The sequence below is a fragment of the Falco naumanni genome, chromosome 9 (genome assembly GCF_017639655.2).
Source record: "Falco naumanni isolate bFalNau1 chromosome 9, bFalNau1.pat, whole genome shotgun sequence".
Lineage (NCBI taxonomy): Eukaryota > Metazoa > Chordata > Aves > Falconiformes > Falconidae > Falco > Falco naumanni.
Genome location: NC_054062.1, coordinates 4,064,601 through 4,081,445, shown reverse-complemented (window position 1 = coordinate 4,081,445; position 16,845 = coordinate 4,064,601). Strand labels below are relative to the sequence as shown.

Sequence of the window (16,845 nt, the reverse complement as noted above, 5' to 3'; positions counted from 1 at the left end):
GACAGAGTCCAGCTCACCAATTCCCAGTTCAGCATCTCCATCACATACAGCAATTTGGCTGCAAATTTGTCACACGCTCCCAAGGTCATCACGTGCCTGGAGAGCTTAAACAAGGACTGCAAGACCAACAGCCTCATCAGAACAACCGCAGAGCACCTCAACATCCCGGGCTGCTTACTAACTCCAGCCCCTGTCCCCTTAGCTCCCCCAGTCCCCCAAACACATCGCCTGCCATGATCTCTGCTCTCCCTGCGAGCACACGGAGCCCAGCCCGCCTGGTGGGACAGGCAGAGGTGCTCACTGCTCTCCAGTCTTGCCAGCATCAGCCCAGATCTCATCGGGACAGCAAAGCTACTTCTGAGCCTGCTGTCCGCCCCAGGGTACCGCTCTGAAATGGGCACCACAGCACCGGGGCCCATCCGTGCTCCAGGGCACGGCGCTGCTTCCCGACCCGCAGCCCCTGCGCGAGCTGCCACGCAGGCAGGCTCAGGGTGACTGCAGCTCCACGGCGATCAGGTGGGGGTGGCAGGGTTTCTCACCTACCTTAGAGCTACCAGTGCAGAGTGACCCCCATGAGGTGGGGAACAGCCCCTCCCTGAAACACTCTGCATTCAAACTAGAGGCATCTCTAAGGAAACCTCTTTTAAGCCTGCATAACGTCACTTACTTACCTCAGTACTGGGACAGCAAACAGCATGGACAGTCCCACGAGCAAAATCTCTTCTCTGAATGAAGCTGCAACCCCTCATCGAGCACAAGCAAACGATGAGGCTATTCAGTGATTTGCCCAACTGTACAGGGTTACTGTCCTCCCTCTGCCACAGAAATGCCACGTGATCCTAACAGACACTCGCACTCCCACCCTTCGTCCCCTCTAAATGAAACAGCAGGCTCTCTGTCTGCACCGATCCTGGCCATTCCTCCCCGCAGACGTTCATACAATGCCTCAAAGCCAGCTGCCGAATGTCACTGTAATCTAAGGAAGGAGCAAAGAAAAAAACCTCAGAGCTGGGGCCAGGTCAGGAGTGTGCACAGGGCCCCCGCCAAGCTGCTCCCTCCCCTTTCACACCACATTCACTGCCACCCCGTTCCCCAGCAGGTCTCTTTGGGACTGACACAGGGATCCTGCTTCCCCCCTTCCTCAGAGAGCCTGTCCTGGCAGGGGAACAGAACGTAACCCTCCGGGTTTTCTCCCACGCAGGAGGGACAGACACCAGGCGGAGCGCTCCCAAGCTGTCCCCAGGACAGTGGTGGCTGCTGAAGGCTGGCAGCAGGCAGAGCGCTGGATGCTCCCGTTCTGCCTCAGCGAAATGTCAGCCCCTGAAAGAGCAGCAACAGCAGCGAAGCTGCTCTCTGGAGGCACAGTAAAGTTTCCAAGGATGAGAGGCCAGAGATTTACAAGGGACTTCTTACGTCCCCCTGCAGCTCCTTTGACAAGGCCACCAGGAGATGGGATCTCAGTCAACAGGGAGATGTTTTATGCATGAAGGTGACAGCGGAGAGCTGGGAGGCGAGGAAAGCAGCCGCCTGGCTTGGGGCAGCAGGCTGGGCCAGGGCTCCCGGCAGCTCAGTACCAGAGGAGACACAAGAGGAGGGAGCGAACAGGAGCTGGCCGTGCCTGTTGGGACTTGCTGGTGACAGTCTCTCCCAGCAGAAGGCTGAGCTGCAGTGGGCAGGCTGCTGACACTCTGTGTAGCCCTTTATAAATTTACTGAGCCCCCTTTAAGCACTCGGCGAGTGAAGCAGTTTCCTGCCCAGCACAGTGCTCTCCCCCAGCATATCCCCTCTGCTAACGCCTACTGAAGAGCTAGTGCAGGACGAACGGTACCCCATCCACACCGTTCCCTACACCTGGGAGCCCTGCAGGACACAGCTCTGCTGGCCCAGCCACTGCACCGGCAGGTGATCTGCACCTTCTGGAGCCCTTTTTGATGATCACAGGTGGGGGAGGACAGTGACACCCACGAAGGACTTGCCTTACTGCTGTGAGGCACAGTGAGACCAGCCACACGGCCCAACGATGGTACCCCACCGAGACCTCAGTAGCTGGGGATTCCAGGTACCTGCTAAACACACCCAAAGGGATGGGGCTTGCCTCCAGAAACACAAGCGAGAGCAGCTGAGCAGAAAGGGGAGAAGAAAGGCAGGACCCCCCCTTGTCCAAGGTGACCCCACAAAGCCCTGAGCAAGCTGGTGAGAGCCCCCCTCTCAGCATGGTGTCACACCCGCTCAGTGACACTGCCGCTGCATGTGGCCGGGTCTCCGTGCCTCCCACTGCAACTCCGACCTGCTTTCCAGCACTGCCTTTGCTGAGTGAGGCTGCACCTCGGCCCCCGCCTGCTCCCACCCTGCCTGCCCCGATTCACAGCCTGCACCAGATGGCCCCTCCATCACATGCCGCTTCCCTGCAGCTGCCACCTTCTCCGGTTAAACTCCCTCTTCCCCAGCTTCATAACCCAGGACACAACGAAGGGCCGTGACACGAGCAAACCCTTTCGCCCAGCTACAAGCTGGTAGAAGAGCTATAGGCGCTTGGGCATCCCCAAACCACACAGAACTTGCATGTATATACTGACACAGATGTGTAACGCGCCATCACAAGCACCACTGAGCAGCAGCTGTTTAACACTGCAACACTATGTACATTAAGAGAGGTAACAGATAATTTTTTTTCCTAGAAGACTGTCTTCCATAGCCCTGATTCAACATGGTCTTCAGGCACACGCTTACGTGAGCAAGCATTTAAGCCTTTGCTTAGGCACAGGTCTGAAATTCAGCCAGCAAAGCTTATTTCTAAGCTGAATCTCTTTGTAATCTAATCTATTTATACAAACAGATTTTTGACTTGTGAGCTTGCATCCATTTGAATAGATTATTTTTATTAATTGTAGGGTAAGCCTAGGTTTGTATCAGCTCGGGGGGTAAATCCTTTTTCAAGCAGGAGCACCAATACCTTGAGGAATCCCTGCTTTCAACTTCCACGAGAAGCACACCTGCTGCAGTAAGCCAAAGTACAGCTCCTGTCTGAGGAACGGGCCCAGCAGGAGAGCTGGAGGTCGAGGAGCACAAAGCTCGCTCAGCACCACCCGTGTCCTCCCTCTGGCCACCGCAGTATTGTCAAAAACCACAGGACAGTCAACACAAGCCACTTCCCCAACCCAGTGACCACCAAAGTCAGACGTGTCCAAACGTTCGAGCTTCCAGGAAGTCTTTTTTCATTAGGAAGCCACCAGCTACTGAAACTAAAGCTGCCATGGCTATGGGAAGCGATGAGAAGGGAAGCAGTGTCTTCCTTCAGACAACAGCACCGCACACGCTCCGTAACGAAGCGCAGCAGGCATGGGAACAAGATCTGGCACAGACCTATAAACCTTTGTACATCCACACACCGAACTAGGCTTTAACAAAGCATTTGGCATGCAGAGCTGCAAAACAACAAGGCGTCAGGTGAGCCAAACGGGAGCAGCTTTCATGGTACCTACAGAGACAGAAATCACTCTCAGCTGCCTTGAGCTCCAGGCGAGCAGAGCTACTACCCATTTCCCCGCACGGAATGAAATGCCACCCTTCCCGCTCTGGTTTTCTTCTGGCTCTACTAAGCCTGGTGCATCTGCTCCAGCCCCAATAGTGGCTCCTACGAGGAATCCAAGCAACCACCATAGCGAAGCATTCACCATAAATTTCTTAATACCACCTTGGTCCCGACAATTTTTATTGCTGCAGCACTGGGATACGGAGCAGATTTAATGAGGCCGTTTATGCCTGCTACTGAGGTAATGAGGTGCAGCCTGCTGCCGCACCGCCTCCGGGCCAGGGTCTCACCACCTGCTTTACAATGGAAGCAAGGCCAGGCCTGGGCGAGCCAGGGGGCTGCAGAGGCTTCCTACGGCACCGCTCCTCCCAGCTCAGGCTGCAGCTGGGTGCTGGAGTACCTAAGGAAACAACTTCACAGTGAGAACTGAGGGGCAAGTCTTGCCTTTCATAAAAGAAAGCGCTTTGGGCGTAGAGGTGTTGCAAAAATGGAAATCGTTTATAGCCATTCAAGGAGGCAAGAGCAAAGGCTAACGGGCTGAGCTGGAGAGGCAGCAGGCATCCCGCGTGTGGGTACACCAGCGCTAGGGGATGATGGCAACTGCATTACAAACCGGCAGCTCGGCAGCTCAGGCAGGATGGAAGGTTGTCAAGCCAAGGATGCGGCACCAAAAGCCTTTCATCACAAGGAGGGGAGGTGGCCAATGTCAGGGCATCAGGGAGCACAACAGCCCCTGCTGCTCACCAGAGCCAGCTCCGCTCACCTTGTCCCCTACCGCAGCAAGAGCGGAGAGCCTTGTTCTCCAGGGACACGGTGTGGAGTCCTGGTGTCCCCTGGGAGCTGCCAGCAGCCCGAGCAGACTTTGTGCTGAGGGACAGACACCAGATAGAGCCTCCAGCTGGAGCTCTGCACTGCCAGGAGCATTGCCATGGCTTCACTTCCCACTCCCAATGAGGGGTAGCTGGTGCTGGCTCTGCTAAACCAGCTGGGAACCCAGGACAAGGGTGGAACCAGGCCGGGATGGGCAGATCCAGGCCAGTACCCAAGGGCAGATCCAGCCCTAAGACTCACCTTTACCCAGCTGTCCCAGCAAGCAGGATTATTCTCTCCTCTGCTTCATTTTAATTTAATTTCTCAGTTTATTGGGTTTGTGTGGCAAGGGTTTGGTAGCAAGGGGGCTACAGGGATGGCTTCTGTTAGCAACTTCCCCTGTGTCCAACGGAGCCCATGCCAGCCGGCTCCAGGACGGATCCACTGTTGGCCAAGGCTGAGCCCATCAGCGACGGTGGTAGCGCCTCAGGGATAACGTATTTAAGGAGAAAAAGTTGCTGCGTGACAGCAATTGCAGCTGGAGAGAGGAGTGACAATGTGTGAGGGCAGCAGCCCTGCAGACACGCAGGGCAGGGCAGGAGCAGGCAGGTGGGTCCATATCTCGACCCATGAGTCTTTCACTATTATTTTCCCTCCCCTGCCCAGCTGAGGAGGGGAGTGACAGAGCAGCTTCGGTGGTCTCCTGGCATCTAGCTAGGGTCACCCCACCACACTCAGGGCTGGTGAAAAGGGGCTAACTGCCCACCCGCGGATCAGAGGTGCCAATTGCTGACAGACCAGGGACCACACAGGCAGCTTCTTCAATAAGTCTTTCCCTGCTGTTGCACAGACATTTTGGCCAGCAGGGACCATATCTACAGCAGAGAGCAGGAACCATTTTCCAGCTGATCTCCCTGAACATCAAGCAACCAGCAGGAATTGTTTTCCAGCCCTGTCACAGAATGGTCGGGGTTGGAAGGGACCTCTGGAGACCACCCAGCCCAACCCCCTGCTGAAGCAGGCTCTCCTCCAGCAGGTTGCAGTCACATCCAGGTGGGGTTTGAATGTCTCCAGAAGAGACTCCACAGCCTCTCTGGACAGCCTGCACCAGTGCTCCATCACCCTCACAGTAAAGAGGTGTTTCCTCATAGTCAGTTGGAACTTCTTGCACTTTAGTTTGTGCCCGTTGCCCCTTGTCCTGTCACTGGGCACCGCTGCAAAGAGCCTGGCCCTGTCCTGCTGACACTCGCCCTTGAGATATTTGTGTGCATTGATAAGATCCCCCCTCCTCAGCCTTCTCTTCTCTGGGCTAAGCAGGCGCAGTGCTCTCAGCCTTTCCCCTTAAGGGAGATGCTCCAGTCCCTCATCATCCCTGTAGCCTCTGCTGGACCCTCCCCAGTAGCTCCTTGGCTTCTCTGCACCGTGCATCCACCCTGGCCTCCTGGAATGTGTTTGCAGGGAGTCCCAACACCCATTTGAGCACAGGATTTTGGCCAGCTGCACCGGCCCCTTGGTGGAGGGGGGGTTCTGACCGTTTCCACCACTGAACCCCCCTCCCTTGTGTGAGCTTTCAGGCTGCTGGTCCCTGTGCCTGGCAGCCTGGCTACTGCTCCAACATTTAGCACTTTGCCCTTCCCCGATCCCAGCGAGGTGGACTCGTGCCAGAATGCTGGCACTGTGGCACTGACCTCGATTTTGCTGTCAGCCTTACTTATAAAGCAACAACGGCAAGTGAGAGGGCCGGCACCTGCCCACATAAAAAAAGACACTTCCCATGAAGCATGTCACCCCAGCTCCCTGGGACAAAGGGAAAAGCTTTTCAGGCCAGAGTTTTCATCTAACATAAAAAACATGCGGCCCACGGAGAGAAAGGATAGGCTCTGGATGGGAATATTGCAAGAGAGAACTTCTTCCTCAGAGACACGCAGGTTATCTTGCGTCTGGTGACTGCAGAGATGCCACCACAAAAGCAACAGCATAATTCATCCTGCAAGCTCTTTGGGAAAGCACGTTATTTGACGGGCACGCTGAACCTAACCCATTTGCAGTGGACCATTAAATACAATAATTCCACCTCCCTAATCCCCTTGCAGCATCAGACGGTGCAGACTGCCTCTCCATTTCCTTTCTCAAGACATTTCAGGGACTTGTTGTTCAGTGCTGCTGTGTTTCACTCCAGACTCAGATAAAATTTGGCTTTGCCCCATCTAGAACGTGTTTGAAGACTGGGGCATGAAAGGTTTAACACTGGCACCACAGTGTGCAAGCACACTTGCTAGAAGACAAGCTTAAGAAAATAATGTAGTTGAATCTGTGGATCTGTGCCAAAACATTTAGCAGGGAAACAGTCACCAATTGCCTAGAAATGTTATTAGAAGAAACAAGTGCCAGAGAGAAGGGAAGATTGATTCCATAAGGCCATCGATCCCCTCACAACACTATTTCATTATCTATCAAGTCCTTTGAGAGTGAAGTAGATAGCTTAAAATAGAAAAGGAAACACACATCTCGCGTACCCACAGCTATTAGCTTTTTAAATAAAACTAAACGCAAAACCCAAACCAACACACCACACAGCATGTTCTTTCCTAAGATCAGGACTGACAGCTGCCACTGTCCCTGAAACCCACCTGTGCCAGGCCATCCTTGCCCAGCAGGTCTTACACCACCGACAGCTTTCCTCTCTCCCCTTCTGAATTTGACCCTTGTTATTTTTACTTCTCGAGGGCACCGAAAGGTTGAAGGCTGCGTAAGGCCTTCAAAAATTCTCCCAGTAGGAACACACAGATGTCAGAAATCAATGGCGATTAATCACCAGTATTCTTCTGGCGGTCTGAATAAAATATGCATCTCATATGGATACAACCCACTCACTTACCTTCACCGCTAATGAAATGAGCAATCTATTCCAATTCATTCCGTTAGTGGGTAGATCACAGTTTGATACAAGAAGCATTAACTATGAGCCATCCTCCCCCTTGCTACAGACGCCAGCTGCTTTCTTCTGGCGATAATAGACTCACCAGAGCTGTTTGGCTTCTTGGGCTGCTCAGATAATGGGCATCCGAGCACTTGCTCCATTTGCGAGCGGCAAAGGTCAGTGTGGAGGTTATCAATCATCGAAGCACCACGCAATTTTGCACCGAGTTCCAAAAAAGTAAGGTACGGAACTGGGGGGGGGGGGGGGGGGAAGCTGCAAAAAGGGAAAGAAATGCAGAGATACCACAGGAGGGAGGCAGAGGGAGCTTTTACAGCATGCTGTACCATTAGAGCACCATGGAGGGAACAATTTGCAGAAGTTTGTCTAATCACCATTTCCTGCGCTATCCTGGGGTGCTCCTGCTGGACCCAGGTAGTTTTAAGCTTGTGGGCTCAGCTAGACTGAGCAAAACCATCTCAGTGCCAGTGGGAACGATGAGGCCCCCCGTGTCTGCTGTGGAGTGGAGGGGGCTGCGAGACATTTTACAGGGGGATGGATTGAGCCATATAAGCCAAGCGGCTCCTCTGCCAGCAGAAAGGACTGAGCAGAAGACAGCAGGCAGAGGCACTACCTGCCTGCCCACCCCCAAGGCTTGCTCCAGGGACGCTCTGCAGGCAGGACAAATACAAGACTATCCCAGTTCCCACGGCACGCCTTAGACCAAGTTTGCCAGGTGCCATATAAACGCATGGGGAGAGACTTTCCCCTGCCCCAGACGGCAATCTGTAGCTGTAAAGAAGAGGGTTTGGATCAAGCATCTCCCCTCCCCATCTTGCCCGGCAAAGACCAGGGAAGGGCTTCTGTGTGGAGGAGCCGGGAGGCAAACGCTCCTCCCTGCGCGGGGAAGGTGCAGCCAGGGCAGGCAGGAACGAAGGGAACTGGTACAACGAGAAGGTGACACAGAGGTAGGTGGAGAGAGAACGAGATAGAAGGAGGGATGAAGGAAAGCGGAGGCACTCCAGATGGAGTGCTGGGTGAGAGGAACCAGAGAGGAAAGCAGTGGGTAACACAGCATAGGGGACAGAGGGTGTGAGATGTGTCATCCCCCCACCCCATCATAAAGACAAATGGGAGTTGCAGGAGGCACAGCCCAACATCTCCCCCTCTCCCAAGGCAAAGGTGACAGCAGTTTGGCTTTCAAGTAGTGGCATTTATGCAAATAAATGCAAATGGATGCATAATTATGGTGATTGCACACATTTAGCCCCCAGGCATCAGGATGCCCATGTCCCTTTCACCTGGTAAGGTCAGATGAAATCTTAGCCCCAGGGCTCTAACCCCTCCGAGGGCTGACACCCCCAGCCCCGCTCCAAGGCAGCAGCTCTGTAACCTCCCACCCCCTCAAAGCTGGTCACTGCCCAGTGTATCCCTCAGGCAAGTCCAGGACAATTTTAAGAGCAGCAGAAAACTCCACATACCTTTATTTCAGTGCAAGCCTGGAAAGCTGTTCAGATGCTTTCTGGGGTGTGGGGGGCATGAGGGGAATCTAGATCAAAGCAATCCCCCACGCTTCCTCTTGCCTTATTTCTCCACTCCACCCCAAACAATGCTGAAAAACGGCATGAGAACCACCAGCAAGCCCATACTGTCTAGATAGGGTTAGTTGGTAGAAAAACTAACTCCAAAAGGATCAATGGGGTGAAACGAGGAAGATGCTTGACTAAGCACCAAGGATACCCCGGCAGCGCCTGCACAGAGCAGTGGCCCTTCCAGCCTTCCCCTGCCAGCACACCCCACCCCAGGAGGCTCAGATGCAGTTTCTGAGTCCAGCAACAAGAAGCCAGCAGGAACAGAGCTCCTCCAGGCTGCCGGCTCCAGGCCCCGGCTTCACCTGGATTTGCTAAGCACTTGGTGGTCTGTGACAGCGAGAATTTTCAGAGCACCCAGTCAAAAGAAGCCAAGCCAAATCATTTTAGCAGATGCATTGTCGGTTTAGGTGAGGGGATTTAGAGCTGAATAATTCTCTGAGCAGATGTGCCATTGAGGAAGGTGTCAAGAAAATCCATCGTCTTCCCCGAGGGCAGAGAAACTGAGTAAAAGACTTTTTAATCCACCAGTTATGCTGCACACTAATGCTTTTGTTTTCTTCTAATGGACACTGGAATGAAAAAGGCTTTTATCCTTTGGGTTACCTTAACAATTTTTCTATTGAGATAAAACTGTTTATTTACAAGAAGCCCACTAAATAACATTAATGTGCAAAGAACTCAAGGATGCCCTAACAATACTAATGCTGATGAACGAGCCAATACCAAAGCCAAGTATTATGATCCTTGCATTATGAGGAGAGGAGAGATTAAGGACCTCATTCTAATCTTTCACATCAGTATAATGTCATTTGATTTCATTAGGGCCGATTTTGATTTGCTGGTGTAATGAAGGGAAACAGATGACTAAGTAACTTGTCTACTGAGGGAAGTCAGCGGCAGAGCAGCACATGTAACCTGCTCTTAACTCCAGTGCATTCCCACAGATCCCCTCCCAATGTGCAAGTTCACCCCACTCCAAGTTACACACTGCCTTAAATTGACCAGCTCCGATTAGCTCACGGGCACAAGGGAGCATCGCCCCTCAGCCCCCAGCCAGGCCCTCCGCACCAGCTGAGGTCTGGTGCTCCAGTCTGCCCTGTCACCCATCACCAGATCTGCCTGTGAAACCAAGACCATCACTTGCCAGATCTACGCTCTGCCACTACCGTGGGCCCTTCCCTTTAAGAAGCATTAAAACTAATTTAAAACATACATGCCTCCAAATACAAGGAGGACCTTTTTCCCTTCCCCTTTTTCCTCAAGGGAGATCCTGGTGACTATACACTTTCTACCCTCTCCCTCTGAGCTCAGCTCGCTACAGAAGTTAAAATGGAAACTGTTTGCAGGACAGGAAAGCAGAGCAGAAGCCTGTGGCACTGCGCAACACCTGCGTTTTAAGCTGTAGGTGCTTTTTTGTGTGCAGTTCTTGGGTTTGGGCGTTTGTTTGTTTGTTTCTAAGCAGACCCAGACATCAAGGAATACATTACTACTTTACTGTTGGGGCAGATGCTAGTCACATCCTTGTTTTCCATGCTCCAGCTACCTGAGATCCCTTGGGAAGCAGAAAGGTTTCTAGCCTCTGGATCAGTCAATGACTTCTAAAAATATAGACACGCTGAGATAAGCAAGCAGGCATTTAAAGGAACAAGTCTGATACCTTTACAGAATCAGGGGGTTGGTGCACTGCTTTCACTCCTCATTCATCCCAGCCATGACCGTGTGTGATAGCCCACTACTCCAAATACTGGGAAGGGTTAAAAAACAACCAAAGAAACCAAGCTGCAGTCATTCCTACTAGCTGTTATGACTCTACAGTACGGTAGTGACTACTGACTACAGCAAATAAGCAGTCTCAGATAATGATAATCAATTAATTGGGCATCACAAGAAACAATGAAATGAGATTTGCTTTCTTGTAAGCTGACGGGAAAGTGAAATTGCTCTAGATATGCTTCCAAGGCTCAGGGCTGCACATTTCTTCTGTCGTTTCTCAGCGGTCTTTTAGCAAGAGCACAAGCAGCTGGAGCCCTTTCCACCTCGCACGAAATATTACAGTCTCTGAAGAGATCACCTTGTTTGCCATCACGGAAGTCCAAATTAATAGAACATAAAAAGAATTGTAATCCCCTTGTAATTATTTTTCAATGCCGGCTTGACACGGTCAGAGCAGGAGATGGAAAGGCTGGTTTGGAAGGAGTGAAAACCTCTGCCCCAGCAGGCAGCCAGCAATGCGACCCCGGCCGCTGGCGATGCCTCCCTGGCAGGGCTGCAGCAGGGAGCAACCCACCGGCCAGCGAGCCGGCGGAGCACCGCGCTGCCTGCCAAAGACCCCTGCCTTGTCAGTAACAGATCTGCCTCATCACACCCCCACCCCCAGCCCCACCACGCCTACAGCAAAACCCGCCGCTTCTCTCCAAAGAGCCCAAGACGGTGAAGTCAAACCACCCCAGCTCCTTCGATGCAAGTCCACTGACTTTAGCAAAGCTACCACAGATTTACGCCAAGACAGAAGAATCACGCTCCCTAAGACCATTGCATACAAATTAGTCTAGTTTTGGTGATTTTGACCAAGCTCATCGGGATTCGCCCAGCTGTCAGCACGAACAGAAAGACGCAGCATGGCAAATGGTGGAGTCAATGCAGCAATTTTGAGGCTGGTGTAGCTCACTGAGCCAAATCCTCAATCAGGAATGATCCATCATAGCTGTGATGCACTACACTTTCTCTTGTCCCTTTCTTCCCTAAATGATTTAAAGGGCATAAAAACCTACTGCAGAGACACAAAAGTAAGGGGTGAGGGAGAAAGCAGGTGTGAGTTTAATGCAGACCCCGGAGTAGATGAGAAATACCTCCCTGTGTAACATTTTCATGGTCTAAACCCACAAGCACCTCAATTTTAACTACTCTGGACAAAATATTACAGCTTGTCAATATAAACTTTCAGCATGACTGCTACAATATCAACCGTATACTATATAGCAAGGCTGATGAAAGCCAAGCAAGCTCTAAAAATATGGCAGACAATACAAGCTTCTTCACTTACACCATAATTCAAATTACAGTGATCTGTTGCTAAAGTGCACTCTTGAATGCTGGAATGATAGAGCTATAATTGTAATGGAGTCATTTAATTTTGATTTGGATGAAACAGCGAGCACGAAGCAGACAAGGCATAAAACTCTGCTACTCCCATAAAGGTTAAGAAGCTGGTCATTAAGTGAATTGATTTGGAGTGCTTAGGTAATCCTGTCATTTAAGTCAGAATTCTACTTTTATCCAGTTTACACTAAAATATCTACAAACCCCACAGAACTGGTCACGGCACACCAGGCAGTTTTCAGCTAGGACAATACCCAGCTCGTTACGTCTGCTGTCTTTGCCCAGTGTTGTGACAGTTTTCATCTGGTGACCTGATTCCACTTTTGGTACATCACAGCTCTGCTGAAAATACAGAAGGCAGAAATTGCTCCTTCCCCACAGTCAGTGCCCCTCTCCTCCCAGAGAGGAGCGCTGGAACCAGCTGGGGTATGGCCAGGCATGCACAAAAAGGCAGCAACTGAGCTATGGCACAGTAACTACTGTGTGAATGCTCTTGCAAGGCTGTACAAATGAGTTAAGGCTCCGTATCTCTTCACCGCTCCATAACAGCTGCCTCTCTGCCTGTATTCACAGCTGGGCATCTCGGAGCACCCTGACAGACAGAAAGTTGATTTCTGGTTCAGTAAGTTTGTCACGCTCACCCCGGAGAAAGCGAAGCGCCCGGGAGCAGGCCAGGCCAGCGGTGAAACAGCCTTCCCAACCTCTGCAATCATCTTATGCCCCCAAGAACAAGCTGTGACAACTTCTCGCACAACACGTTCTGCATATTATGAATAACAACACTGTCCTAGACAGACAGTTTCTTGCTGCAGGACAGTCAAGATGGAAGCCCAGCACAGGAACGTGCCCCTCCTCAGATGGAGAGCCGCGCCATCGCTCCTCACGCAGAAACAGGAGCTGTGCTTTGATCAGACAGCTTCTGACGGGGAGAGAGTTCACCGCGTCTGCTCGTCTAAAGCAGGCAGAGACAGTGTGTGGGAGATCGAGCTACAGAGCCATGGTTTTGTGTTAAGCAAGCCTCTCTCGGCTCACCTTTCTGCCCTCTCTGTATTTGATCCTGAGTAAGTGTACGCATAAATTCCAGGACCAAACCCAGCTCCGGTACAAGGCTGTTCATCCAACATTTCTCCCTTCATTAACCTGCTACAGAGCGGACCCACAGACATCCATGAGGACGTCAGGACACAGTGAGGTTTGCTCTGCTCGAGGAGACCAGAACACAGCCCAGGCCTTTGTGGAGCTGTTAACACATCAAGAACGAGCCCAAGACACGAAGTTTCAAGGGGAAGCAGCGAACACGGGGATAAGCCACCCTGTACATCACCACCTCTTGTCCCTGCAGCTCTGACCCTGCACAGCGTCCAGAACAGTAGGCTGAGGTATTTGTACCTTAACCCCTGGGAAATTATCCAAAAAATGCCCTTTAGCATCACTGAACACCATCTACTCCTCATTTCTCTCCCCTCCCAGATACAGCATGTGAGGACAAATTAGCACTTGCCTAATTTGAAAATCTCCAAAGGAACTATTGGAGCTGCACTGTAAATCACTCTGTGACTCTTCTGAAGGGAGGTGTTTTTACCACTGCTACGTGGGTCACAAAGCCTGCCCAGATGCAACAAGAGCGCAGGAGCTCTGGAAGACACCAGCACAACCGGGCAAGTGATGAAACCGTTGTTTAAAGAAGTTCAGCTCATGAGCAGACAATTTCTAAGCTTTTTTCCTATCAGGATCACATTAACAAAATACAGCTCTCAGCACAGAGCAACCCCTTGGCAAACTGCATCCTGCAGGAATTAGCTCTATGCAGGAAGCACTTAGTTTCACTCAATATTAATAGTGTCTACAAGGCCTCACATATGTTATATTAGAGAACAAACTGAAAGCGAATTCCCCAGCAGAGCGGGTTGAATTAGAGATTAAGTCATTTAACAGACCAGAGCATTCCTTACACCTGGTTCCTACCCATCCCAGCACCACAGCCAAAACACAGGAGATTTTTTTTTTTTTTTTCAGTCTTCAGGGCACAGAATTGCAGACTAACTTCCGAAAGCTTACACCGTAGTCCTATCGTTAGGAACAACACCAAAAATAATTCCTATAAATCTTTTCTCCTGTCTCGAGATTGCCAGGGGCTCAGTTCCAGCCTGGAAGACGTGCCCTTGCCTGGGGCACAGATTTAAAGCTGGTGCAGGGCGCAGGCAGGTTTGCTGTGAAGATGCTGTTCAAAGCCGTGCAAGATTAATGCACTGTTGGAGGAGCGCGCCACATGAAGCGGGCTGCGAACAGAAGCGCTTTAGCTTATTACGTTAGAATTAAAGCACAAACAGCTGGAAAACAGTCTTGCCAGCCCAGACCCCAGCTCTCTGTGCACTGCCTAATTGCTGTCCTAAAAGCCGATTCTCCACTCAATAGGTTTGTGCTGAGCACTGCTGTGCTGAGCTGAGCCCGCCAGCCACCAGATCATCTCTGTGAATGGTCTGGGTCACTCGGACGCGGATTTTGCCTCAAAACACTGAGCTTCAGGTGAAAATCCCACAGTTTATGAAGCCCCCCCCCCCCCCCAGCCTTACGTGAAGGCTTTTATCGATAGCACCACAGCCGCTATGTACTACAACAGGTCTCCGGGGCATAGGGGAACCGCCGTGCTGCGGGAAGGGCCGGGGGCACTTCAGTTGTGTAACTGCTCCCCTTTTCCCCTGACAGTCAGGATCCGAGATCTACTCCTGCTTTCGGCACTGGGCAGTCCCGGGGGGGTTGTGCTGCTTCTCCATGCCTCAGCTTCTCTGCCTTGGGGAGAAGAAAACACACTACAGCAGTTCGAGCACATGCCTGAAAACCCGGCTCGAGCAGATTCCCAACTTCCAGCAGCCTGCCAGAGCGGAAGGCGGCCACAAGCAGCATCGCTGCGTTCCACAGACGTCGCGATTAAAATATAAAAAAGTACCGCTTGGTCCTGCCGGGCGAACCCGCCGCGTCAAGGGCTGCAGACGATGCCAGGCTGGCCCCCGGCAGCGAGTCCCTGCCCGTGCTGTCCCCAGGCACCGGCGCTGCCAGCGCAAACTCTCGGGCTCGGCTCCGCGCTGTCCCGCACGCCGCCCGGACCAGCCCCACCTCCCCGGCACGGAGCCGCTCCGCGAAGGGGCTGCAGGGGGGCCGGGGCTGCGGCGGGGGGAACCGGGGCTCATGCCCCGCGGCGGGATGCAGACGCGGGGGAACCGGGGTGGACCGGGGCTCCTGCCTTCCCCCGGCCGCGGCGGGTTGCAGACGGGGGAGAACCGGGGCTCCCGCACCCCCGGCCGCGGCGGACAGCACCGGCGGCGGTGCGGCTGGACGGGGCGCCCTGCAGCAGCACCGGGGAAGGGAGGGGTGCGCGAGGGGACACACGGGACGTCCCCGCGGGACGGGGCGGACAGTGGGCTGGGATACGGCGGAGCCCGCGCCGGTGGGGCAGAGCAACCGGAGCCGGCTTACCTTGACAGCCTCGGCGTGGGTCACCCTGTCCAGGGGCTTGCCGTTGACACCCAGGATCTGATCGCCGACGCGCAGCCCCTCCCGCTCGGCCAGGGAGCCCGGTTCCACCAGGGACACGTAGATACCGACGCCGTGCTCGGCGCCGCCGCGGATGCTGAAGCCCAGGCCCTCGTGGGCCTTGCTCCGCCGGAGGGTCACCTGCCGCAGCTCGCTGGGGACCACCGGCGGCGGGGCGGGGGCGGCCGGGGGGCGGCCGGGCGGCAGCAGGTAGGGCCCCTCGGCCGTGTACTGGTCGAAGAGGAGCTGGTCGGAGCGCGGCAGGACGAGCCGGAGCAGCGGCAGGAGCTGCCGGCGGCGGGGCCCGTCGAGAAGGGCGCGGAGGGAGCGCACCAGGTCGCAGACGTTGCGGCGGCCGTGGTAGGCGTTGAGGCAGAGGATGAAGCGCTCCCGCTCCGCCTCGCTCAGCAGCGCCGTCAGCGCCTGGTGCAGCCGCCGCACGTTGGCGGACAGCGGCCGCGGAGCCGGCCCCGCCGCCGAGCCCAGCGAGCCCGACGAGGAGGAGGAGGAGTGCACCGACACGCCGTCCAGCTCCGCGCTCATCGCGCCGGGCGGGACCGGGCAGCACCGGCACCGGCCCCGGCCGGGCGGGACCGGGCAGGACCGGGCGGCACCGTCGCCGCACGCGCCACTCCACCTGGCCGCGCGCTCACCGGCGCCTCGCGGCGGCTCCCCAGGAAATGACGTGCCCTCCGTTGCCGGGAGACGGGTTATACAGAGCGGCCCCGCCGGCGGGACCGCGCCCCCCCCCCGGGCCCCCGCCCCGCCGCCCCGCCCCCGTGGGACCGGCAACGAGCGCGGCCGCGCCGGGGCGGGGCTGAGGCCTGGCGCAGCTCATCGCAGCGGTGAGCGCCCGCCGCCTCGGCAGGGAGCCGGGCCCCGCCGGTCTGGTCACCCGCTGTGCCAAGGCAGGGGCCTGCCGGTAAGTTACAGCCCTGGCAGGCATACCTGGTAATCATACCTGGTAAGTTGTTATAGTCCTGGCAATCATACCTGGTAAGTTACAACCCTGGTAATCATAACTGATAAGTTACAGCCCTGGCAATTATAAGTGGTAAGTTACAGCCCTGGCGATTTTACCTGGTAAGTTGTTATAGCCCTGGCAATCGTAACTGCTAAGTTGTTACAACCCTGGCAATCATAACTGGTAAGTTGTTACAACCCTGGCAATCATAACTGGTAAGTTGTTACAACCCTGGTAATTATAACTGGTAAATTATAGCCCTGGCAATTGCAACAGGTAAGTTACAGCCCTGGCAAACATACCTAGTAAGTTACAACCCTGGCAAACATACCTGGTAAGTTACAACCCTGGCAAACATAACCGATAAGTTACAGCCCTGGTAATCATAACCGATAAGTTA

General features: G+C 53.8%; 1 protein-coding gene across 3 annotated transcripts in view; it reads right to left on the bottom strand.

The window, feature by feature from the left end:
• Positions 1-16,145, bottom strand: part of WHRN (whirlin) — a 54,773-nt gene extending 38,628 nt beyond the window's left edge. For all 3 annotated transcript variants that reach the window (XM_040607285.1, XM_040607287.1, XM_040607286.1), the window contains exon 1: positions 15,425-16,145. In XM_040607285.1, coding sequence (XP_040463219.1) covers positions 15,425-16,024 — 600 coding nt within the window. In that variant the 5' untranslated portion in view covers positions 16,025-16,145. The remainder of the gene's footprint in view (positions 1-15,424) is intronic.
• Between the last annotated feature and the right edge of the window lie 700 nt (positions 16,146-16,845).